The following is a 26,878-nucleotide window of genomic DNA, read 5'->3' on the forward strand; positions in this document are numbered from 1 at the left end:
TCTAATATAGTAAATACTTAAAATAAATATATTTCTATTGTAGCAATTGTTATGCATGTGTTATTTCAGTCACGTGATCCTGCTGATTTGATGCTCAATTATCAATGTTGGAAACAGTTGTGCTGCTTAATATTTTTTTGGAACCTGTGATACTTTTTTCCGGATTCATTGATGAATAAATATTTTCTAACAAAATAAGTTTTTACTATCACTTTAAAAAAAAAATCTATTTAACACATTCTTGCTGAATAAAAGTATTAATTTCTTAGTATAAATACTGACCCAAACGTTTGAACGGTAGTGTAGACCTATATTGTTACAGAAGACATTTTAAACAAATGCTGTTCTTTTTTTAAAACTTTTTATTCATCAAATAATCCTGAAAAAATCAGCATATGAGAATGATTTCTGAAGGATCATGTAACCCTGAAGACTGGAGTAATGGCGGATGAAAATTCAGCTTTGATCACAGGAATAAATTATGCTTAAAGTCCCTGTAAAGGCAATTCTGAGATTTTTTTCTAAACACATTATAAATGTTAGAAATGTATTGCTGAAACAAATTAAAAAGACTGTGAACTATGTAGTACTGAATTCAGAAGTTAGACCGTTAAACAGTTTTTCACCGTTGCTGTGTTCAGGATTTTCTGGGCGGGGCTAAAACGGTGGCTTGATGACGCACTGGAGCCACTGAGTCTGGCTCCTCCCCTAACACGATCATAACTAGAGCACATTCGCATTAGTTTGCCCGCTCGATTGCGAGTTACTGTCAGTACTGTTAGTTACTATAGTCTACAACTTACAAAACAGCTTACAAAACAAACACGATGATCAAGAAGAGGTGGATTAATTTTGTGAACAGCCATCTTGATGGAGAGCTGAGGATCACCACCGACGCCTGCCTCTGAATACACCGGATCGTTTTACAAACTTTCACCGGAGACAACTGGGATTCACTGATAATCCGCTGCAGAACCGACTATCCCCCCTCCCGGCCTTAGTCCTCCCGTCCCGCCGACATCTGGTGCGTCGTGATTATAGACGCTCGTGATCAGTGAGTGTTGTCTTGTTTTGCTACGCCAGCTTTCCCTCGAGTGGGCGTGGTTTCGGCGCCGCCAGCGGACACACCCCCAGCGTTTGAGAGCAGAGAATGCTGCTCATTTTTTCAAGTTTTTGATAAGCTATTTTATGTACTTGGCGGATTTTTTAATAATTCAAATTTGGCTGGGTGGTTAATAACAAATTTATCTGTGGTGTGAGAAACTCAGAACACATGTTTAGTTTTGACTTTACAGGGACTTAAAAGTCTTAAAGTCTATTAAAATAGAAAACCACTATTTAAAATTGTAATAATATGTTTTCCTATATTTTTGATCAAATGATTGCTGGAATATAAAACGCAAAACATGTTATTTAATCTGCACAACTGCTCTATTGTAGTATTACTCTGGTGATTTAGGATGTTAGCACTATTTGTTTTGTTCTCTTCTATATATGAATTATTCTCATTTGAAAGTCAATTAGATAAAAGTGTCTACACAATTAGTAAATATAAATTTATGTACATTTGTTTAGCTTTCAACCGGCACATTTTAAGATGATATTTGTGAAAGATGTTAAATGCTAAAAATGAAAGGTTTTTTTCTGAGATTATCAACAGATTATTTGATAGCTGATAGTTGCAGTTCTAATAGACTGCCTTTCATTCTAGACAGCAAAACAGATCAACAAAAGAGTGATAACTAATAATGTGTTTGTGCCAAATGTCAGAAACACAGAGCTGGTGCTCCGCTATGGCCTGTCAGAGATCTCATACGACTGTGATGATAAGAGATGAACACAGACCTGTCTCTGCCAGCGGCCATCATGAGTCACACTTCCTGTGTGCTACAAGTCCACGCACATATGACCGGAGTAACATGAGGAGCATTAATCAGGGTTGTTGAATTTAACATGGATGAAATCAAGGCTGTAAGAGATAGACTTACAGTCTTCTTTACACTGGCATAAACTGTATTAAGGTCCAAAAACCACAAGTCATTTCATTTTCACTGTCAATTTCTTCACATCTGTGTCAGTGTCCAACGCAGTTTACGTTGGCCAGCTCCTGCGTCAGCTGCACACACATGCATTGTGGCGATTACATGAACAGCGTCGGCCAATGGTAAGCAGAGGTGTAAAAAGTACCTGAAAACCACACTTGAGTAAAAGTATAGATTCCTTACAGAGAAAATGACTCCATTACAAGTCACCAATTCCAATATGATTTGAGTAAAAGTCTTAGAGTATCTGATTTTAACCAGTACTTAAGTATTTTACTTTTACTGAATATAGGCTCAAAGATGCACTAGTGCTTAACACCTGAAAGACATGCCAGTGCAATAAATCAAGGTTGACACAACAGCCTCTTAAACATCTACAAACTCACAAGTCTCAGTTAAGCTCAAGGGCACAAAAAGGCCATAAGTAAACCAATATCCTTCAAAAAGGTCTCATCAATATAGAGGATAAATAAAATAATGTTAAGTCAAATTAAATAGTCAAAGTCTACTTGCACTGGATGTGTTGGTTTCAGCCTCATCAGCGGCTGCAGTCATGAACTCATCTCATAAATCAAACACCTGTGATTCATAAACTAACTGCTAATGCACTCGCATTCACGAAAAGTAGCCTCATTGACAAGTTTGGGTGAGCAAAGGCAAAACACACATATACACACAGATATTGTACCTGGCGAATGCGATTATGCTTCTTTATAGCAGAAACAAACTGCTGCAGAAAACGTTAGGTGCCATGCAAAACATAATGTCTAACTGCATTACTCATCAGAAATTAATTGGAGTAAAAAGTACAATTACTTATTCATAAATGTAGTCAAGTAGAGAGTAAAAGTTGCTAATATATGTGATACTCAGTAAGAACTACAAAGTAGCTAAAAAGATACTTAAGTACTAGGGGTGGCACGGTTCACAAAACCCATGGTTCGGTTCGTATCACGGTTTTAGGGTCACGGTTTTCGGTTCTGTACGGTTCTTGTTGTTTTTTTTTTTTAATCATTAACACTCCAGAAATTTACTTCAGCATATGATATATATAGCGTTATCATCCACAATTTAGGATACAGTATTAAAAAATTGTTATATCGAGTTGTTTCCTAACTGGCTGTCTACCGAGTCCGACACACATTGGCGTAACATTTTTCATGTTAACCATATCAATTTTGATCAGAACAATGCACTGTGGCTTTAATTCAGCTGACCTGATAAACACATTTCACCATGAAGTGTTCCGTGTGTTTCACAATCACCATGACATCCAGCGCTGTGAAAAAAATATAAAAAAATACACGAAAACACAACACTGCCATAAGTTTTTGCCCAAACTTCAAAGGCATGTTTAAATTATTAAAACTAGAAGCATATCTTAACTTTTAAATGTTACATTTATCATGTGAACTACTTATATACAACATGTTATATATGCATGTGTGTATGAGACAGAGGGGAACACGGTCGCATTTGCAGCAGATATATGCTGCCCATCATAAATCAAAGCATGAGACAGACAGGGGTCGGAGGAGAACACCGGAAAATGTGACAGGATGGACAATATTTGTCTGTATTTGCAATACACGAGCCGCGGTTCAGCTGTGCGAGACAAACGCTGCCAGTGTGTGTATGTGCAACAGGGGCGCGCGCGGCTCCCACTCTCCATACGCACTGCATCTGCCCTGCCTGCTATACGACGCTGGCGCATCCTCCATATCCGGGCAGCCTTCATTATCTCTCCCACTTACATTTCTACACGTGACGTGACCTGCAGCACTCCACTTTTACTTTACTGTACGTCCACACACACACACACACACACACACACACACACACACACACACACACACACACACACACACACACACACACACACACACACACACACACACACACACACACACACACACACACACACACACACACACACACACACCTCTTATTTCGCGCGAAAAGGACACCCACTGTCTTCAGGTAACATACAGGTAACACACACAGGTAACATACGGGCACGAGGATACATTGCGCATGCGTTGAACCGTGCAACGGCGACACTCCGAACTGAGATAAGCAAACCGAACGGTCCGTTTTTTTTCCATGTACCGTGCCACCCCTATTAAGTACAGTAACTAATTACATTTACTCAAATACTTTACACCACTGATGGTAAGCCGTTCTGGTGTAGAACTCAGAGCGCTGCACTGTATTTACTACGTCAACAGCGTAGGACACTGAAGTGAAGAAATTGTTGAATAAAGTCGTTATTTTTGTTTGTTTTTTACACACAAAATGTATTCTCGTCGCTTCATAACATTAAGGTTGAACCACTAGAGTCACATGGACTATTTTAAAGGGTTAGTTCACCCAAAAATGAAAATTCTGTCATTATTTACTTACCCTCATGTCGTTCGACACCCGTAAGACCTCCGTTCATCTTCGGAACACAAATGAAGATATTTTAGTTGAAATCTGATGGCTCAGAAAGGCCTCCATTGGCACAATGCACGGTTCACTCTCAAGACCCTTAAAAGGTACTAAAGACGTCGTTACAAAGTCCATCTCACTACAGTGGTTCTACAATAACTTTATGGAGCAACGATAATAGTTTTTGTGCGCAAAAAAACCCTAAATAACGACTTATATAGTGATGACCGATTTCAAAACAAGGCATCATGAAGCTTCGAAGCGTTATGAATCAGCGAGTCGAATCATGATTCGGATCGTGTGTCAAACCGCCAAACTGCAGAAATACGTGACTTTGGTGATCCAAACCTCTGATTCGACTCACTGATTCATAACGCTTTGAAGCTTCATGATGCCTTGTTTTGAAATCGGTCATCAATATAGAAGTCATTATTTAGGGGTTTTTTGCGCACAAAAACTATTCTCGTCGCTCCATAAAGTAATTGTAGAACTACTGAGATGGACTTTGTAACGACATCTTAAGTACCTTTTATGAGTCTTGAGAGTGTAAAGTGCATTGTGCCAATGGAGGCCTTTCAGAGCCATCAGATTTAAAAAATATTTCTAAAATATCTTCATTTGTGTTCTGAAGATGAACGGAGGTCTTACGGGTGTCAAACGACATGAGGGTAAGTAATTAATGACAGAAGTTTCATTTTTGGGTGAACTAACCCTTTAACGATGTCTTTACTACCTTTACGGGCCTTGAAATCTGCCTGTGTGTGTGTTAATTAAATTGCTGTCTATGGAGGGGTCAGAGAGCTCTCAGATTTCTTTAAAATATCTTAATTTATGTTCTGAAGATGAACGAAGGTCTTATGGGTTTGGAACGACACATGGGTGAGGAATTAATGACAGAATTATCATTTTTGGGCGATCTATACCTCTAATTATCGGGATAACCGATTATCTCTAATATTTAGTAAGTTTAGCCAGCTTATACTGGCTCAGATCTAATCCTGTCAGACAAAGGCACTCTTATAAATTGATTAATAAATATCCTATAGTGTAGTCCTGAAAAGTACTGCAAAAGATAGGAAGGAACTGTTACTGCACAGACATCCAGGTCAGGACAAACTCATGTCCTACAGGGCAATAAAGACAAAACTGAAGATTACTCTCTCTGACACTAGTAGACATAACATATCTACTCTATCATATAAAGCTATTGTACTGCTGTTTCTGCTCAGATCAGAGCATGCATATACTTTTGCATGGGCATAACTGAAATACATGAATTGTCCATCCATACAATCAGATCAATTAGCAGGCAAACAAGAATTCATAGAAAAATATTAAATGACACCCAAATTAGTCTAAGAACAAAAAGATGAGCCAAGGCCACAGGTCAAAGCAGGAGGACTGTAGTCGACCATACTCATCTTCAGGCTGCTGTGACTCTAATGAACGCGGTACACTATTAAAGACTGATCAGAGATCAGGTAATCGATGAAAGTAATGTTTACACTCACCATCAGGCATATGAGCGCAGTTATAATCCACACAAGAGCCCTGCTACACACTCCCCACGCCATCATACACACATATACAAACACGCGGACTACACGGCAGATATATACTTGTTTTACGATAGTTTACTGTGTCATTGTACTGGCTACTACTGAACAGACGGGTTCAATGCGTTTATCTGGTCGCTTCCTCGTATTGCTCCTGCGCATGCGCACATCACCCTGGAGGCGGGGCTCTGAAAGACGTCACTTCACCTTGGACCGGAAACGAGTATTCATATTTGTATTTATTTTTATTCTGTTGTTGTTGCCGTCAACGTATTCAGTACAAATTACATAAGAGTAAATTAAACAAGTTCTAATAATAAACATGGTATGAATCTTTTTTTATTATGTATTATCTCTTTGTTCTCGACTGGTCTTTTTGTCATTTTTTCAAGATAAATAAATAATAAATACTTTAAAAGGTTTTAAATAATATAATTGTTTGGGTCGTGGGTGGGCAGCCATTTTAGCTTGAATGCGTCATATTCCGCTTCCAGTTATTTTGGCTGTACAAAAACTGTTAAGCTCATTGATGTTGAAAACTGGTATTTGTTATCATATTGTTTTAATTTAATATTGCATACCTAGTTTTACCTTTTACTGCACGTTGTTGTTTTTCTAGTTATTTACGTACGCTAATTAATCAGTAGTCTCACAAATTCACAGGCAAAAGCTATTTCTTGTGAATTTGTGAGACTTCTGATAGCACACGTACATCTTGGAAACGTCTATTTGATGTGCGTGTTTACATCTGGAAGATGTATTTTTTAGAGTGTTTGCTCATCTGCAATTCATCTGTTTTCTCTCATATGTCAAATAGATGTTTAGAAAGTGTCTTTAAGATGTTTATGATTTAGAATGTATGTAAAACTGACATCTTAAAGATGTCTAATAGATGTTTGTACACAGCAGATGCTTTCCAGATGAAGTGATCTTTAACAGATATCTTGCAGACATACATGTGCTATCCACACTAAAGAAAGTTACTGATACTGATATCAATGGGTCAGTTAGGCCCACCTCAATGGGTAAGTGGGTGATTTGAACACCTCTGAACAGTAGGTGGTATCTCGTCTGCAGTGAAGCGCTGAAGAAGTGAAGGCAGAGCTGACTTAAAGAGTTAGTTCCCCCAAAAATGAAAATTCGGTCATTAATATTACTTACTCTCATGTCGTCCGACACCCGTAAGACCTCCGTTGATCTTCGGAACACAAATGAAGATATTTTAGTTGAAATCTAATGGCTCAGAAAGGCCTCCATTGGCACAATGCACTGTACAAGACCCTCTCAAGACCCATAAAAGGTACTAAAGACGTCATTACAAAGTCCATCTCACTACAGTGGTTCTACAATAACTTTATAAAGCGACGATAATAGTTTTTGTGAGCAAAAAAAAACTATTTCAAAACAAGGCATCTTCGAAGCGTTATGAATCAGCGAGTCGAATCATGATTCGGATCGTGTGTCAAACCGCCAAACTGCTGAAATACGTGACTTTGGTGATCCAAACCTCTGAATCGACTCGCTGATTCATAACGCTTTGAAGCTTCATGATGCCTTGTTTTGAAATCGGTCATCACTATATAAGTCGTTATTTACAAAAACTATTCTCGTCGCTACATAAAGTAATTGTAGAACTACTGAGATGGACTTTGTAACGACGTCTTTAGTATCTTTTATGGGTCTTGAGAGTGAACCGTGCATTGTGCCAATGGAGGCCTTTCAGAGCCATCGGATTTCAACTAAAATATCTTAATTTGTGTTCCGAAGATGAACGGAGGTCTGACGGGTGTCGGACGACATGAGGGTAAGTAATTAATGACAGAATTTTCATTTTTGGGTGAACTAACCCTTTAAAGGTGCAGTATGTAGATTTAAGCGGCATCTAGCGGTGAGGTTGGGAATTGCAAACACCACCGCTCACAGCTCCCTTTCGAAGCACATGCAAGGGGGTAATCCAGCACCCGGAAAGCGTACCTTCCATAGGGGCAGCCATTGCTAACCAAGCCATCACCTGCTGTTAGCATCCCATTGACTCTTTATACACCACTGAAAACATAGTTATGTATATTATATTGCATTTTTGTCAATAGATCCTCATACACACTGCACCTTTAAGGCGAGTCTCCAAGATTAGCCAAAAAACAACAACAACAACCGTAACCCTGCGGTGCAATAGGGTTTTTTGTTTTAATGGATGTCGATGGAAGAGAGGCTTCAATAGGCTGAATAAACTACTTTTGTGTGGTGAAACATCTTGATCTTACCATTAGTGATGGGAGAAACGAAGGTCTTCAGGCTCACTGTTTCGAAACTCCACACACTGGCGACCTCTGCTGGTCAGAACAGTGGAAATACAACGAAAACTCAAAAACAAACATGCAAAAAAATACCTTACAAACAAAGTGCAAATTGTGTATTGAATGTATAATCTATCAAATGCAATTACCTAATCCCATTAAATAGCCTATTAAATGTCTTGTTAATATGTTTCCAGGGCTTGTTTTGTTTGTTATAGGGATGGCTCAGCTAAACAGTCCAATAAAGAGACTATTACGATTATTCATTTTTATTATATAAATGTCTCTTTGAAACGTCTACAAATTTATAAAACTGATCAGAAGTCAGATAAAAACCTTGTTCAATGGTTCGCTGCATGGCTGCATTTTCAGGACCGCATTGGATGGATAATTTATATATTATCCTAACCAGCCCCTAGCCCTAAACCTACCTATTGGTAACCCTGTTGAAATATTTAAACTAATTTAAGTAATTAAGTTTAAAATGGCCGTGCCTACTGTTTTGTTAAAAATAACGTGGAAAAAGTTTGAATCAGGTCTCCTCTGTTGGAGTACAGTTGGCTAGATGGCGCGGTCACACAAAAAATAGGGTCCTAGAAATGCAGCCCTGAGACTGCGGCGGTCCTAAAGTGTGCAGGCTCCGGGCAGGCAGATAATATTGGGCCGCTGGGGGGCGATGAACCATTGTCATTTCGAAACAGTTCTCCTCGTTTACTGAAATCACGTGACTTTGGCAGTTTGATCTTATACATTTTGGTATGAAACAAAAGATTCGTATTATTCATAATTTATTATACGGATGCAAAATATTAAACATACTACACAGTGTGATGGATCTTAATGCTTTATGGGTGCAAGCAGAGCCGTTGAAAAACAAGGGTATCCAGATAAGTGCTTATGTGATTGGTTATCACGGAACACGTGATTACGCTCTGGCCAATGTGTGAGCCGCAGAGGTTGGTATCTCCCTATATTAGGAACATCTCTCCAACGTTATCAGAACACGTCCACTGCGACCCGCCATTATACGAAGAGCAAGGGAAGAGACGAGACGAGAAGAAGAAGACTCGTTTCAGTCTGTTATGTAGGCCGAAGAGCCAGCTAATATGTAGATTTTCGTTTTTTGTTTTATTGTCCTTCCGTAGTTATAGAACTCGAGATAATTATTAAGTTACCTCAACCGTGACAACTCGTTTATTCCGATGAACACTTGATCTCTTGTGTCGACAAATTCAGGTGAGTGTGTCTGCTAGTTATATAAGCTAGCTAGATATATTAACATTACATTTCAGTTTGCATTCTTTAAAAATAATAGGAACAACTATTTATAGAAGATCTGGGACTGGTTTTATAAACAACTAACTATAAACTTACAAGCTAACATTAGTCTTCACATGTTTTTCTATTTGTCTAATTTGATATAGAAAAGTAAGACTGATGACCCGTAACTAACTGTTAGTTGGTCGGACTAGTTTGAGATGCACAATGGCGGTGTGTATGAAGCTGGCCCCTGAGCACGTGCTTGCAGCATGGCCGACCACTTATAGGAACGCAGGAATTTCACATGTGTACACAAACATTTTAAAAGCACATGTTAAAGGGTGTTTTTGACTTGGGAAATATGTACTTTTGGTACATTTTCGTGTGAATCACATGCAAAAATAACCATGTACATTTCCCATGTGAAGTTCTTGTGGTTTATCTGCAAGGGAAGTGTACTCGCCTTGTGATGGAGCATTTGATTAACCAAGCTTTATTGTCTATAAGACTTATACTGGTACATATTAATCATTACTTGTTTTTGTTCTCATTTAGGATGCCTATCTGCAGTGGAGCTGGTGATTTTTAGGTGAGGCTGGGCCTGAACTTACTGGATGAAAGTTTGTATGTCCTGGTATGATGAATTTAATGCGTTAGACTGCTGATCAGCATTGATGTTAACTCCAATCACTGACCAGACTAAAGATCTTTAATCATTGAGATTATCTTGATCTTAATGTTAATGGTGGCTTTTACTCTTGAAACAGGGCGAGGTGAGTTGGAAGAAGCTGAGGTTTGTATGTGCTCCATTCTAGATAAATCTGAATTGAATAACTGTTTTTGGGAGAACTTTTATTTATGTATTTTACGTTGTGTAAGTAACTTTTGTGGTTGTTGGCATGTGTGTTTGAGTTTCTGTGCACAATAAAACGAAATGGACATCTAGCCCTGTGTCTGCTGTTTTTATTTTTATTGTTTTTTTTGTTTTGTTAATATAGAGCACTGAATCTGAACCCGTGACGCCTCTTTGTGGCTCATTGGGTCAAGCAGCAGTGCTACAGTAAAGGCTTGTTATAACTGGAGTTTCTTGGCTTTTTCTCCAAGTTGCTCTTTTAAAAGCAATCCACAAAATTCTGAGTTTGTTATGGAAGTATATGCAAGTTCTCGCAATAAATAAGTAACTTAAGCCAAACACATGTAATTCTGAAGATTTTCCCAATCCATTTGAACAGAAAACAAGTTTGTGACCTTGGAGCACAAAACCAGTCACAAGCCTCACGCATAAATTTGTGGCAATAGCCAACTAGAACATTGTATGGGTCATAGTTATACATTTTTCTTTTATCCCAAAAAGCATTAGGATATTAAGTAAAGCTCATGTTCCATGAAGAAATTTAATAAATTTCCTACTGTAAATATATAAAATATTTTATTAGTAGTAACATGCATTGCCAATGACTTCATTTGTACAACTTTAAATGCTATTTTCTCAATATTTAGATGTTTTGCACCCTCAGATTCCAGATTTTCAATTAGTTGCATCTCGGCTCCTATCCTAATAAACCATACATCAATGGAAGTATTATTTATTCAATTTCAAAAAGATTGACCCTCATGACTGGTTTTGTGGTCAAGGCACACAATGAAATTCACTTTTTGTAAACTGAACCAAGACCCTCTTTTTTTTGGTAACGTGTTTGACGGCACATCTTACTGATTTAGTAAGTGCGTTTATTACACAAGCTAGTTCAAACTTTGGTATAATTTCCTATGCAGTTTTTTTGTGTGTTTGTTATGAGTCCATGTTCACTTCTTTTCAACTTCAATAAACTTAATGTTTATTACTTCATCCAGTATAACATGTAATTGAGGTAAAAGGCCAGAAGTCGTTGATAACTTAAAAAAACTATACACTGGTCAAATTTGGTAAGATTTGGATAGAAGGTTTGTCCCATCTCCAATAAACTTTTAACCTGCACAAACCTTTGATGGAAACATGAATATTGTGTATTACTACAATAAAATCAGTTATATAAGAATTTGGCCTTTGAGCATAAAGCTAGTTCATGAACATTTTTGGGATTGATTAGGGGTTGCACAAATGAAAAGTTTGGGAAACACCCATTTGGAGAATACAGAGCCACATAATGGCTCGCCGTTGCAAGGTTCATTATTTTGTTTTAATGAGCTAAGCCTTTCAGCACACAAAATCATGCCGTCCCATCCGCCCAAACTGTTTAAAAACAACATAATTCTTAATATAGAAGCATAAAATGTACTCATTTATACTAATTTTGTTGCAGTAGTGCATCATATAATAGATGATTTTATGACCTTATGAAAACTAGTAAAAGCTTGTCATTTTCCCTCACTTCATGCATTTCAGGGTTTGCTGCCTGTCACGCCCACCTACATGATGTCACACCAATGAGGGCATCCATTTTTGATTATGCAGTCTCATAGCTAGGGCTCGGCAAAGTTTTTATTTACACTCATTAGACGAGAAAATAAACAAGTAACATTGTCCCATTTGACCCGCTGACCTAATGTCCCAGTCACCCATAATTCACTCTACATTAAAAAAAGATACTTGAAACTGGAATTATTTTTGCAAAAGCCTTTTTATCAATTTCCACACAATCATGTTGTCAATATGGCCGAACACAATATTAACATAAATATTGTGCAAATAATAAGCGATTGGCAGAGAGCGCACAAAAGATCAATTGTGAATGGCAAAATTGTAGCACAAACTGTCATTCAAAGTAAACACATTGAAATCAAAGTACACGTAGTATTGATTGTTTGGACTCGAGTCCAAAATGGATGTGGAAATAGCCACAATTTACGTTCATTGACACCTTAGCACCAGCTAAGATACACACCTTGTCATGTTTGCTGGATATAAAACACTTTTTCTCAGACCTCTCAATACATGTAAAGTATCTGATAATGGATGAATGTCAAAATTCATTCATGATATTTTAGATGGCAAAGTTCACTTTGCCACTGTTAATCCAACAGAAACTACCTACCTGATTTAATACACCATATGACCTGCAAGCGCAGTAAAAAGAAAAAGTCTATACCTGACAATGAACAACACAGATATCAACACTTGACAAAGTATGCCAAACAAAGTGGACAAAAATGCTTTGTACATTCAACAATCTTCTCCACATGTACACAACATACGAGTTCATCGGTGTTGGAAATAGAATAGCACTTATTTTTTTAGCCCAAGAATCCAATAACCCACCACATAAAACACTGTGGTCAATGCAGAATTATCTTCATTTCAAGTGAACAATGTCCACTTTTCTACTCTTTATGTTAATGGCTTTTGACGGTGAGGGCGTGTCACGCAACCAGTCCAATTACCATCCACCAAATAGAGCCATTCAGTCCTCAAAAACCCACACGAGAATTTGTTTTTCCAAGCCATGGGACTTTCCAGTGGGGTTTAGGAATACAGATACCACAAGGATGTTCGTTTATGGGTTGTACCCTTTATCTAGCAACTAAACAGCAGCTTCAAATTCACATTTGATGTGTAATTTATGTAAAAATGTGAGAGCCTCTTTAGGTAATGTTTACCACAGATCAACACATAAAAAATAAACCACTATTCTGAAAGCAAGTAGGAAATTCCCTAGGGAAGCCATGGCGAATTAGTCTTCCAGGTTGACCTACAAAATTGACAGATGTTTTTGGGTTCTGCGATGTGAATTTGCACCAAAATACATTAGGATTGAGTAGATGATAAACTAAAACTATGTAAAGGATATGGATAGCTTTTATGAAGTTGGTTAGCTTGTTTATGTAGCTGTCTTAACTATGCACATTAGCATTGTTAACGGGGTTTTTTTCTCCTTAGAACAGACCATTTGAGAACCAACGAGGGACAATGGTTGACTGGAGATGTTTCGCACAGAAAGCTCTGGAACCCTAGGCTGTTTTGAGTAGGGATCACTTAGGAATGAGGGGTTACTGGCTGGTGTCCCTCTTGAGCACAGTGAAATTGATCTAATTGCATAATCGGACGCCACACAGAGGGCTCAGGCAGCGGTGAATGGAAGAGGATAATGGTGTACTAGTAGGTATGTTGTGCCTAAGAAATGATTTGCTGCTTAGAAGGATATGACAACCATGAGAAAATCATAAATGGCTTATAGTTTTGTTTAAATGACCAAATGTATCCTTTACTGGTGTTTGTAACATGTCTCGAGGATGCACGTCCTCCAATATCAAACCCTCCAAGGTGGTTTGCAGGCACCCTGTCATACTAAAAGTCCTCATGTTGTAAATCATATCTGCCGACCAGGCCCTTAGGCTATTGCAGGAAAGAGTTTAGGTTGTGCCATGCGACCCCAGGACTTTTGGCAAGTCAGCGTGCATCAAACGGAGGTAGTGTACACATTGCCTAGTCACATAGACTGCCTCTTCACTAGTTCAACATCCATCACCAAAACTTCTTTATCCTGTTTGAGGGCCTGTGCATTTGGACTGTCCCAATCAAATCAAAAGCAAGCAAGCAAGCAATATTGTCCTTTCTTTAAGTTATGGATGTGTTTAGCTCTCTGTTCAATGGGCAATATGGCACCTGTAATTTTCAAGTCAGGTATAGTCTTGCCCTCATGGGACTTTATCTGCTTTGTACAGCAACGCATCTTCACATGTCATCAAGGGATTCCTCAGGGTCCAAGGTTTCTTCGTCCTTCAAGGCATTGGCATTGGAACGTGTGTCCATGGCAGAGTGCATGATAGGCAACCAGACATCATCCATGTTTGGCATTACAAATATTTTCTGCGCAAGGTAATGGAAGCGTCAGAGGGGCATGGAAAAGAAGTAAAGACAACACAAAATAAAAGCCTTGTCTATTATGAGCAAACAAATATGGGTAAGTAAAGTTTGGTGTTTATACAACACTAGTGTATTTGAAGGTGTGTTCATGTATGTGGCTCCAAACTGGCAATTATGGGTTATTGCAGTTAAAGGATTAGAGGTTTTTAAGGATTAGTTCACTTCAAAATGAAAGTTTCCTGATAATTTACTCACCCCATCTCATCCAAGATGTTAATTTCTTTCTTTCTTCCGTAGAAAATACGTTTTTTTGAGAAAAACATTCCAGGACTTTTCTCCACATAATGGACGTTAATTGCCATTGAAGTCCATTATGTGGAGAAAAATCCTGGAATGTCTTCCTCAAAAAATGTAATTTCTTTTCCACTGAAGAAAGAAAGACATGAACCTCTTGGATGAGATGGGGTGAGTAAATCAGGAAATTTTCATTTTGAAGTGAACTAATCCTAAAAACCACTAATGCAACTGTTTCTAACACTAGCTCTCGAGGTCCACTGCCCTTCAGAGTTTAGCTTCAACCTTGATCTGCAGTGGACCTCGAGGGCCAGAACTGAGAACCCCTGCACTAACCAATGGCAATCCTTAACCTATAACACCTTTGAGAAGACCAATCGATTTACCTGAAACTCCTGATTTAGTTTTTTTTCTATCCAGTCTGTCACGTGAGCAAAAGTAACCTCTCTCTCGCCCAGTTTAGGCCGAGCTTTCAGTTCCAGACGAGGAGGCTTTCTGAAGCCATACCTGAAATAAACAGAAACATCCACATAAGCACATGCCCACATACATGCTTTCAGTCTGAAAACATCATTTCACCATTACCTGCATTTTTTTTTTACTGCACTGTAGGGTGGTTTAAGGGTCAGTTCATCCAAACATGACACAAACTGTCACAAATTACCCTTAAACCCGTAAGACTTCCTTCGCAACACAAATTAAGATGCTTTTAATGAAATCTGAGAGATTTCGGTCCCACCATTGACAGTCCACGCAACTGACGCTTCAAATAGTTAATAAAGAGATCGTAAAAATAATCCATATGAATTATGAGCGGTTTAGCCCATCACTTTATATGATGAACAGATTTAATAAATCTGAAAAATCTCTCCGATTTCATTAAAAATATCTTCATTTGTGTTCAAAAGATGGAACGAAAGTCATGAGGGTGAGTAAATGATGTACTAACCCTTTAACTGTCAGAAATAAATCTTAATGGTATTTTAAAGATACTTAACATTAATTTTAAATCCAATCTATGAACATAGGTATGAAATGTCTTGACACGTGTACTGAATTATGACCAGCAGATGGCATGATAGAGACATTTATGATGCACAAAAGATACTGGCTGACTTGTTGCCTCGCTGCCCTATCAGGCAATGACTTTGCAGGGAGCGTTTGCGCATGAAGGTATCTTACGAAACTAAGGCAGCTTAACGGATTAATGATCTACAGCAAAATAGAGCGAGCTTTGGTAATAACTGAGCAAATATTGAATTACTATATATACATTTACACACAAACTGACCACCAACTGCAACTTTCAGACGCCATCTTTCTTTTTCTAGCTCAACTGTCATTTAATGGAATGCATAGGATTGTGGGATATCAAAGGCAGCAAAGGATACATCTATAATCGATCAGATGAAGGTATTTCAGGAGACAGGAAGTGAATCTAACTTTGGATTCGGACGTGTCTTGATGCCTTGAAAGTCTCCTCAAAAGGCAGCATTTTTAAGCTTTCAGACACAGCCACTATCTGACTATAATTCTGTGCACTTGCCATTTGAGCAAGATATTAAGGAAAGCAGTATACCATATCCTGTCTGTTGGAGGGGGTGGAATGTTGACAGCTAGTGTTCCTTGACACTCCTGAACCTCCACCGTCAGGACCAGCGGGGTGTTGGACACCTCCTCCATCTTCTTCTTAATGAACTCGGTCTCTGTGGCTTTCTGGAAATACTTGGACTTGGCAATCTTGTCTACAAAGCGCATGATTTTGCTGGGTCGGTGTCCCCCAACATAACTGTGAAGAAAAGAGTTATTCATGCAGTATGCTCTACAGGTGTGTGGCCATCTTTGATCGGCTGGTGGGTGTTTTAATGCCATGCCTGCTTCCTCTGCTGTTTTCATGGTAACAAATTGATATACTATAAGAGAGCAATTTAAAAACCTATATAAGGTTTCCAAATGTTTGCTTTAGATAAAAACTGGACTCAGGGTTGACTCTTAAACATTTGCCCATCTTAGACCCTTAGATTCACACCTGGTATTAAGATGCGTTTTGTGGATCGGATCACAAGTGGACGACGCTAAATACAGGTGTAAACGGGGTCTAAAGCGTTTTGAGCTTATCCACTTCTGACCACTTACAGAGGTAGTGGAAAACTAATTCGACCGGATTGCTTTCGTAGTGTAAACGCTCATGTGGTCAAATGTGTTCAAACAGCCACTAAAGATCCTATATTCTCCACCTACTGACCTAACGCGTAAACATTATGGGATGTGTGCTAGTCAGACGGGATTTAAACTTTGTCGGCTGAAGACCCAAGTTTAGTTTGAAGAGGAAAAACATCCCACGAACAATGTTCCCTCTCAATTCCTGATTTCTAACACACACTCACAGCGTTCGGCTGCTCTTGTGGCGGTCAGAGCGAAAAATAAAGCTGATGCTTTCCGTGTGTTCTCTGCATCGTCTCTGGTCGTGTTCATATGTAAATTGCATGAGCTTATTTCATCCATTAGATGGAAAGATCTGAAAAATCCCATACATTTACCCGCCCATAGATCCTCCCCTCGAAGAAATCAGGACAGAAGTGTTTGAAAGTGGACAAAAGAGACAACTATTCATTGATGGCACAGTTTTTAAGAGACAAGATAATCAGTTGACCGAAGGGAACGAGAAGGCGTGTACAGGGTGACTAAAGGGCCCTTTCACACCTACCTTGTTTGGTCCGGATTTAAATTACAGGTGAGACCTCCCCCGGACCACGGTCCGGACCAAACAGATGAAATTTGGTCAGACGAAAAGAGGTAGTCTCGGTCTGGATCAAACTGAACAAAGGTTTGGTTTGTTTCTAGTGTGAAAGCATTTTCTGTAATGGAAGTTTCTGTAATTTCCTGTTAATGTTTAAATATTATAATGTTATTTTTCAATTTCATCTAGGCTACATTTTCATCTAGGCTGAAAATGTAAAGATGTGCAATATGTCAGAAGACAGAAGGTCAGAAATGATTTTGACCACTTCATTAAGTTTTGTTTTGTAAAAAGCCTTTCTTTGAAGTGAATTTCGTTTTGTGTAAATTGTATCTTAATTTTAATCAATGTTTCATCAGCCAATTGCCTGGATTTAATAAATAAGAAGCAAATAGGCTATAGCAGACAATGATCATGATATAGAGGCACTGTATTCACTGGAGATCACTTGCATTGCTCTTGAACATAAATAAACCGAAACTCAGCAGGCTACTTGCCTCACAGACATGAGTAATATGTGTATAGAAAGCTTGAAATGTCAAAAAGAAATAGTCAAGCAATGCACACGTAGCCTGATGCCGTCATACTCAATTCTAGTCAGAATATGAGTCTGATACTCCTCCGTTGGGCTGTGATTATGGGGTGTTTCTCAACCGAATCAGGAAAGACCTCAATTGGATAGACCTACAACCAACCAGAGCAACGGAGCGACGCACAACGTTAGTTGTCAAATGTCAACAGAACTCAACTGCACTGTGTTGCCATGTCCGCGGGTTGAAGCGACCCCAATTATGTGATATACAGACCCAGGGATGCGATTTTTAGCTGCCAGCCCTGCCAAAATAACACATATTTTACCGCCCAAATGCCTTTTTTTCCCCGGAGAACCCCTGGAAAGCTATTGGGCTTGTTTTTGGCTAGTTTTGAGGAACGTTAGCAATTGGGCGGTTTTGTTGTAAAAACTTGGCAACCCTGTACCTGCACGCACGCTGGAATAAGTAACGTTAGAAGAAAAAGATGAGTGTAAACGATCTTTGCCGGTGTTGTAAAAAAAGATTTTAAGGATACACAGAGTACTTACCAACACGATCATCATTTCTGAGAGAAATAGTAAAGGTGAATGCATATAAAACAAGTTCTCCGTTTAGGATTAGAACAAATTGAACCCAAGCGCTCTTTGGTGACGTGGATGATTACGTTACTGTTTATCATCTGTCCATCATCGTCTAAAGCCCGCCCTGACAATTTCATTGGTCCGAACAGTTTCTGTTCGGGCATAATTACTTCTCTACGGAGAAAGTCCAGACCGAACTGCCCGAGTAAAAATGTTGTGGGCGGGGCTAAGTTCGGCTGGCATCCAGGCTAATGCACACTGTTCACTAGTGGCAACGATATGCATCTGTTCATTCATTCTCGTCAAAGACGCTGACGTCAGATGCACGTCCATTTACAAACCAATCAATGTCGAATGCAGCCCACAAAGATGATGACGACAGGATGCAAGTATGTCATGTGAAGTTCTTTAGTGCGCTCGCATAATTGCAATGTGAAACCAAACCAAAACTAACTGAATGTATAAAATTTACCAAAACATGAACTTTGGTTTGGACCTTGGTGTGGACTTTCAGGTGTGAAAGTCCCAGATATAAGAAGGGGCTATACCATGCATAGCTTTGTAAGTTAGAGTGAAAGTTTTAAAAACAATACACGACTGAACAGGAAGCCAATGCAAAGTATAAAGTACGCCTGTGATGTGTTGACGTGATGAAGTATATGCAAGGGCACGTGCTGCTGAATTCTGGATATAGCCCAACAAATAGTGCATTACAATAGTCAATCCTGGAAGTTACAAATGCACAAATAAGTCTTTCAGCATCAGGCGGAGTGAGGAAAGGCCTAATTCTTGCAAAGATGATGGAATGATATTGTAATACTAATATGTGAGTAGCATCAGATGAGTGTCAAAAATCACACCAAGGTTACGAGCTTGAGCAGATGGAAATAAGACACTATCATCGACAATCAAGTTAAAATTGCTACCTTTATGAATAGCTGCTGGTGTGCCAATAAGTAGAACCTCTATCTTGGATGCATCATTTTTTAAAACTGAATTGTTCTATGTTTTTATTTCCTGCACACACTCTGAGAGAACTGTAGAGGTGATAGTAGGATCAGACTTGGAGCTGATGTAAATGTGGGTATCATCGGCATAAAAGTGATACCCCAAGCCATATTTCCTAATGATTTGCCCCAAAGGAAGCATATAAACACAAAAAAAATATGGGACTCAGGACAGATCCCCGGGGAACACCATGGCAGACCTGTCCAATTAAAGAATTGTTGTTTCCCAAGACAACATACTAAGAACAATCAGTGAGGTGAGATACAATCCAATTAAGCACAGTACCAGTGCTACCAAGCCATCTCTCCAGCCTATTTAGCAGGATAGACAGAATGGCACACTGTGTGTCAAATGCTGCAGTGACATCTAATAAAACAGTCAGCTGAGACAAGCAGGTCATTCTTAACTTGAACCAGGGCTGTCTCTGTACTGTGTCCCTCTAAACCCAAAGGGTTTAGAAAAGGTACAAAAAGCTTGTTGGAAGACAAGGTGTGAGTGGAGCTGTGCCATAACCACACGTTCCAAAACCTTAGCAAGAAAGGGTAGATTTGAGATAGGTCTGTAATTTGATAGGTCAGCCTTGTCACATCCGGGCTTTTTAAGGACTGGTATAATAGCTGCAACTTTACGGGCTTTTGGAACAATACCAGTAAGGAAGGCATTTACAATTTTCAAAATGAGGGGACTAATTGAAGAGAGACACCCCTTAAGAACAGAGGTTGGGATTGGGTCGCGGAGTACATTCATTGTCATCGCTAATTTCAAAATACAATCAATAGTGACCATGTTAAAGCTGGAGAATGTAGTTTCAGGAAATTGGATAGGTCTCAGGAACTTCAAAGCAGGGGACTGAACTGATAGACTTGATAGATGCTTTCATTTTTTCCATAAAGAAATTAAACTTGCTACACTTATGCACAGAGGAACAAATTAGCGGCTTAATTGGTGCAAGAATACTGTTGATCGTCTTAAAAATCTTGCTGGGGTTTGCAGCACCATCTCTAATCAAGTCAAGTCACCTTTATTTATATAGCACTTTTTACAATGGTGATTGTTTCAAAGCAGTTGTGTTACAGCTGTAACACTGTTTACAGCAAAACAGTGTTAGAGGAAAATAATGCAACAGAATTTGATTCGGCTGTACAGCCGCTCTGGAGAAAACAGTGATGTCAACATCCAGCTCAGTTCAATTATCATATAGTGTCAATGCGGGCAGATCAGTAACATAGTTGAATATTTAGTGTCCCAAACTAAGCAAGCCAAAGGCGACGGTGGCAACGAATCAAAACTCCATCAGGAGACATTATGGAGAAAAAAACCTTGGGAGAAACCAGGCTCAGTCGGGGTGCCAGTTCTCCTCTGGCCAACGAACAAACAGTGTATGATTCTGATTCTGATTCAGGCAAACATTACATCTCTAATGATAGACGAGTAGTACTCTGTTCTTGCTGCTTTGAGTGCTTCAGCATATTGACTCAAACTTTATGAACAGTGAAGCATGACTTCTTGTTAAAGCTGGCGTTCAAGCTGCCTACTTTTCGCCTACTTATTATCCGATTGACCAAAACACGTCTTAATACCAGGTGTACACCCGACCTCAGAGCTCTGTGTTGGGCTATTAAACATATCCTTAATTAAACAGAGGGAAACTGAAAGTTGCTCAATCTCACCCTTCCACTCCAGGAATTTCAGGCACTTCGGCAGTATCTTCCTCATCAGAAGATCCTGCACTTGATGATTCTTCATCACTGTCGGCCAGGAAGTAAGCGCGTGGTCTGGATCTAGTGCAAGCACACAAACAGACAAAAGCTTATGCAGCATCTTTCTATGATAACTGGCTTTCTGAAAGCAAGGGAATGGGCAAAGCTCTTGCAACACACCTGAACTAAAGATGGTCCTTTACACAGGCAATACACAGTAAAAAACGGAATTTCCTCTAAAGATTTAAGCTCTGTTCCGAACCCTAGTGAGCTGTAACACTTATAGGCATCATTTGAGTTTTTCAGACACAAAGGCAGAATAACATATCACTTATTGCAATCCCAGAGACGCTTAATCAAGGGCTAGGAACAGAACTTCTGTAAGCACATGCAGACCATAGCGGATGTGGAATGAAGGGAAAATATGACAAGCAGCAAAAACATTCAGCATGTTCAACATAATGAGAGACTTCAGAAAAGCCCTGATTCAACTCACCAGTAAGAGATCACATCCACAAAGAAATGAGTCCAGCGGAAACAGCAAAAAGAGTAAATGATAAATACATCCAACAGAAAAATAACCCATCAAAAGAAAGCAGCATCTCACAAAAAAAGAACAAGCAGCCTAGATATTTGGAACAAGTGACGAGGAACGTCTGACAACATACTGTATGCATCTGTCTTCTGAAATGTCATCCATTCTCTTACCCTTCTTTTCCCTGTTCTCCTAAGCCTTCTCCCTCCTTTCCCAGTCTGGTCAGGTTCATCTTGGTTTCAAGAGTCATAAGAAAGGAACCGTTGTACGAGATCTCCAGGTCAAACCAAAGGCCTACAAAAGGAGATTGCCAAAACATATTTGGTCACACTTTAAAATAAATGTCTGAATGTCACTGCATTGAATAATGTAACAAAATGGTGTCATCTGCAATATTCCACTAACTTGTCATGGAACAAAACACAAAACTCTCCCTGGAGAACAATCCCTTATTTTGTCTCCTGGATTGTGATTATCCAACTGTAACATTTGGAATCAATATGCTCTAAATTATATGATATATTATTGATACTTTTTCATCATTTTATCATTAAAGGTAGGGAAGGCAATTTGTTTTATAAACACTTTGTTCTTCTGGTTGAAACTCTCTTCACATCCTGATAGCAATCAATAATCAAAGTGGTCTAAATATTAAAACATGTACATATATCTTCTGTGGTCTCAGGACCAAAACATTTTCTTCCAATCATTGCATTCGGTCCGAAATGATTATATATTTATATATATATATATAAATATAAATCATTGGATTCAGGTGTTCAATAACTTACATGGCCACAGGTGTATAACATCAAGCACTAGGCATGCAGACGCTTCTACAAACATTTTTGAAAGAATGAGTCGCTCTCAGGAGCTCAGTGAATTCAAGCGTGGTACTGTGATAGGTTGCGACCTGTGCAAAAAGTCCATTTATGAAATTTCCTCACTACTAAATATTCCACGCTCAACTGTTAGTGGTATTATAACAAATTGGAAGCAATTGGGAATAACAGCAACTCAGCCAAGAAGTGCATGCTGAGGGTCACAGTGCGCCTACTTTCTGCAGAGTCAATAGCTACAGACCTCCAAACTTCATGTGGCCTTCAGATTAGCTCAAGAACAGTGCGTAGAGAACTTCATGGAATGGGTTTCCATGGCCGAGCAGCTCATCCAAGACTTGCATCACCAAGTGCAACGCAAAGCGTTGGATGCAGTGTTGTAAAGCACACCGCCACTGGGCTCTAGAGCAGTGGAGACGTGTTCTCTGGAGTGACCAATCACGCTTCTCTGTCTGACAATCCGATGGACGAGTCTGGGTTTGGCGGTTGCCAAGAGAAGGGTACTTGCCTGACTGCATTGTGCCAAGTGTAAAGTTTGGTGGAGGGGGGATCATGGTGTGGGGTTGTTTTTCAGGGGTTGGGCTTGGGCCCTTAGTTCCAGTGAAAAGAACTCAGAATGCTTCAGCATTTGCACAAAGAAAAAAACACCAGTGCACAAAGCAAGGTCCATAAAGACATGGATGAGCGAGTTTGATGTGGAGGAACTTGACTGGCCTGCACTGAGTCCTGACCTCAACCTGATAGAACAGCTTTAGGATGAATTAGAGCGGAGACTGAGAGCCAGGCCTTCTCGTCCAACATCAGTGCCTGACCTCACAAATGCGCTTCTAGAAGAATGTTCAAAAATCCCCATAAACACACTCCTAAAGCTTGTGGAAAGCCTTCCCAGAAGAGTTGAAGCTGTTATAGCTGCAAAGGGTGGGTCAACTCCATATTAAACCCTACGGATTAAGAATGGGATGTCATTAAAGTTCATGTGTACATGTGCATGTAAAGGCAGGCGTCCCAAAACTTTTGGCAATATAGTGTATGTATTTCCATACCTCCGTGCACCTGCTCGCACATCACAACACATATCATCAGTAAGGCAATGCAGAGTCGTAGACAGACAGTCACTGAGCATCACAAACAAACAGCAGCCACCTTTTAAAGTTTCTCCTAAACCAAAACCACCAGCTTATGTTGCGATCATGCCATGTCGTAACCGTAATTATGAGATTGCATCCCGTGACGTTCTACCCAGAGCTGTTCAGATTTATTTATCAACACTTAAATTTATCTGCAGCAGTCAGGTGGTACAACTAGAGCTCTGGAAGTTGTTTATGTTCATTATTGTTGTAATGTTATGTTCTTTGAGACATATGTTCTCATGACACTTTTGCAGACTCTGCTCTGGCTGTGTGCGTTCATGTGTTTTGAAGGAGCTGTGACTTTGGAGACGCTCTGAAGCAAGGGTGGGATCTCATGATTTCAAAGCTAGCTTGCTATCGCTAGTCTCTCCACAATTGCCTACCATACCTTTAAGTTTCACTAGCACGATTTCTTTGATTTTGTACTATTCTGACACAACAAGCCTCCTGTATAAATTCGGATGCCCATGTTGTCCCCTGAAAAACAAGCACAGCACTGCTTTTCTTCACATTTTCCTGATTTGAACATAATCCCTCAAATGAATCTGGCTGGACTCTACACCCAGCATGAGGATGCACTGATTAAATTGATGCAGGAGTCACTAGTGAACCCCTGGAAATCTTAAAAGCCACACTGTCACGACGCACACTTCCTCCTGAGCGAATGAAAGGTCAGTGCTTGAGTTTGCTCCACTCTGATTGGCTCAGACACACACTGATCCTCTGAGCCCAGCGGGCAGCTTCCTAGATGACGAAGGAGAAGTTTAACAAGCTGGCAGGGGTCTGGCCATTTACCAAATCGTACACATCCACCGGAGCAGTAACTGTAGGGGTGCTGCTCCATCAGTACAGTGCATTACTGCAGAGATATAGCTTGACTGTGTCAGTGAGGCACATCTAATGCTTTCGGTAAATGATTAGAGTGGATAGACATTTTTTTATATTAAGAGATTAAAAAGATCACAAGACACTCCTGAAAGAACCAAAACTTACAAAAAAGAATTCTTAGGCACCCTGTATTAAAATGCAACCTGGTGGCTCTTGCTATGGGCCCATGAGGTTGCTCTGGGCCTTTACACACCCAAGTTTAATACTTAGGGGTTGTTTAAAACACCTTTCTCATCCATCTGTCTGTCTGTCTGTCTATCCATCTATCTATCCGTCCGTCTGTCTATCCATCTATCTTTCCATCTATCTATCCATCTATCTATCTATCCATCTATCTATCTATCCATCTATCTATCTATCCATCTATCTATCTATCCATCCATCTATCTATCCATCTCTGTCCATCCATCCGTCCCTCCATCTATCATTCATTCTGTCTGTGTCTGTCTATCCATCCATCTGTTTATCCATCAGTCTGTCTGTCTATATATCTATCATTCTGTCTGTCTGTCTATCCATCCGTCTGTCTGTCTGTCCATCTGTTTATCCATCTGTCTGCCTGTCTGTCCATCATCCATCCATCCATCCATCCATCCAGCCGTCCGTTTATCTGTCCGTCCGTCTGTCTATCATCTATCTATCCATCTGTTTATCCATCTGTCTATCTATCGTCCATCCTCTATCTCTCTGTCCGTCTATCTATCTATATCCGTCTATATCGGTTTATCCATCCGTCTTTCGGTCTGTCTGTCTACCATCTATCCTCTATCTCTCTGTCCATCCATTCATCCGTCAATCCATCCGTCCATCCAGAGCAGGCCTTACCTCTGTGATCTACAGATGGTTTGGAGGAGCTGAGGATCTTGGGAATGGATATTCCCATGTCCAGCTCAGTGAGGGTCAGCTCATTCATGAAGTACGGTAGCTGTAATAATCATTACATTAAGTTACTGTTTGAAACGAAACACAGTCAGATAGTCTGGTCTGAGATGTACACTATCAGGACTCACCCTGATCTTACTCAGCTTTTTCTGGATCTTTTTAGACACCACATCTGCCCAGTATTTCTCTCCAAGAAAGTCCCAGAAAATGCGACCCAAGAGAGCATTGACCCAGGCCTCAGACTCTGCCTCCTGCTCCCGACTCTCCGGAAACTACGAGACAAGCACAACAAAACACACTTCTTCATTGGAAGACACTAAAGTAACATCACAGTCTACAGGAGAGCGCTAATAAATTCATTGTTTTCTGGCAATGAGGAAGCTTTGTACTGATAATATTGTTTGATATTATGAGCCGTTTCCTGTTTCCAGTAAATGTAACAAGCATATTACACAGAATACAGTTTTGAAATATGGAATTAATTTGTATGATTACAGGTCTTTTTTCATGGCTTATCCAATGGTACACCATTAAGGATTACGAATACTTATACCATCTAATCTTATTTAGAGAAGGGTGTCTGAGCCTACAAGCCTCAGTATTTGACGGTTGAGTTGGTTAAGTTTTTAAATGCAAGATGCATTTTTGATTTCTGAAAGATGTTGTGAAGCGTTGTGTACCTTCTTAACGGTTCCCGGGCTGTTTCCAGCACTCTGCACAGGGCTTGTGGCGGTGCTGCCAGTGGACTGGCTGACATATTTGGCCATGTAGACGTTGTATTCCAGAACTTTTTGTTTGACACTGGCACCGAGGTCTTTTTGTCTAGGATGAGACTGGAGCACTTCATCCAGACTGCCACGGCTGCTGCTGCGGCTCTGAGACAGACAGCCTGCCGAGAGAGATGGTGGAGATGATGCTACTCGTTCATTAAAAATACCAACAGCTGTACACATCAACAAATACTTCATCTGTAGAATATTCATATCATTACTATAACCTGAAAACCCTGATCCAAGTAGAAGCAATGATCAATTTGAATGCCTCATTCGTAAACAGTGATTTCTATTGTGCTATCAAGACAAATATACTTTTTCTTAAAGGCACAATAAGTAATTTTCGCCGCTAGGGGTCACTTTTTCAAAACAAAGGCGTAGCTTGATGACGCCTTGATTTCACTGAATCATGGGAGTTGTTGTCTTCACCTCTACAGCCGGTGGAAAAGAATCAGACGGGATTCAGGCAGAAATCCTGTTCATGGATGAGCTAATGTATTAAAGATTTATTAATGCTACTGTAGTATCAAGCAGGGTTGGAGCGGAACGATCTGCCGCAGACGAGCGTTTCCACTTCTTCCGCTCA

General features: G+C 39.7%; 2 protein-coding genes and 1 long non-coding RNA gene across 6 annotated transcripts in view; 1 reads left to right on the top strand and 2 right to left on the bottom strand.

Annotated features, from left to right (window-relative positions):
• Positions 1-6,210, bottom strand: part of ern1 (endoplasmic reticulum to nucleus signaling 1) — a 52,720-nt gene extending 46,510 nt beyond the window's left edge. The window contains exon 1 of one of the 3 annotated variants that reach the window (XR_013816411.1): positions 5,984-6,199. Coding sequence is in view for 1 of the 3 variants with exons in the window: in XM_079815784.1 (XP_079671910.1) it covers positions 5,984-6,049 (66 nt within the window). In the remaining 2 variants the exon portion in view is untranslated. Of the gene's footprint in view, positions 1-5,983 lie in introns of all 3 variants that reach the window. The other 2 variants (XR_013816412.1, XM_079815784.1) reach the window with 2 other exon arrangements.
• A 3,216-nt stretch (positions 6,211-9,426) lies between these two features.
• LOC307125736 lies at positions 9,427-10,484 on the top strand. Its single transcript, XR_013816416.1, has 3 exons — positions 9,427-9,561; positions 10,141-10,174; positions 10,353-10,484. It is a non-coding gene; the product is annotated as an uncharacterized lncRNA (long non-coding RNA).
• Positions 10,485-12,187: 1,703 nt separating this feature from the next.
• tex2 (testis expressed 2) overlaps positions 12,188-26,878 on the bottom strand; it is a 76,075-nt gene continuing 61,384 nt past the window's right edge. Inside the window, exons 5-12 of one of the 2 annotated variants that reach the window (XM_079815764.1) lie at positions 26,200-26,408; positions 25,648-25,791; positions 25,463-25,562; positions 21,954-22,074; positions 21,216-21,326; positions 16,263-16,472; positions 15,070-15,190; positions 12,188-14,392 (exon numbers count right to left, since the gene is read on the bottom strand). In XM_079815764.1, coding sequence (XP_079671890.1) covers positions 14,258-14,392; positions 15,070-15,190; positions 16,263-16,472; positions 21,216-21,326; positions 21,954-22,074; positions 25,463-25,562; positions 25,648-25,791; positions 26,200-26,408 — 1,151 coding nt within the window. In that variant the 3' untranslated portion in view covers positions 12,188-14,257. The remainder of the gene's footprint in view (positions 14,393-15,069; positions 15,191-16,262; positions 16,473-21,215; positions 21,327-21,953; positions 22,075-25,462; positions 25,563-25,647; positions 25,792-26,199; positions 26,409-26,878) is intronic. The other variant, XM_079815765.1, reaches the window with a different exon arrangement.

The sequence above is a fragment of the Gobio gobio genome, assembly GCF_949357685.1.
Source record: "Gobio gobio genome assembly, chromosome: 1".
Taxonomy (NCBI): Eukaryota; Metazoa; Chordata; class Actinopteri; order Cypriniformes; family Gobionidae; genus Gobio; species Gobio gobio.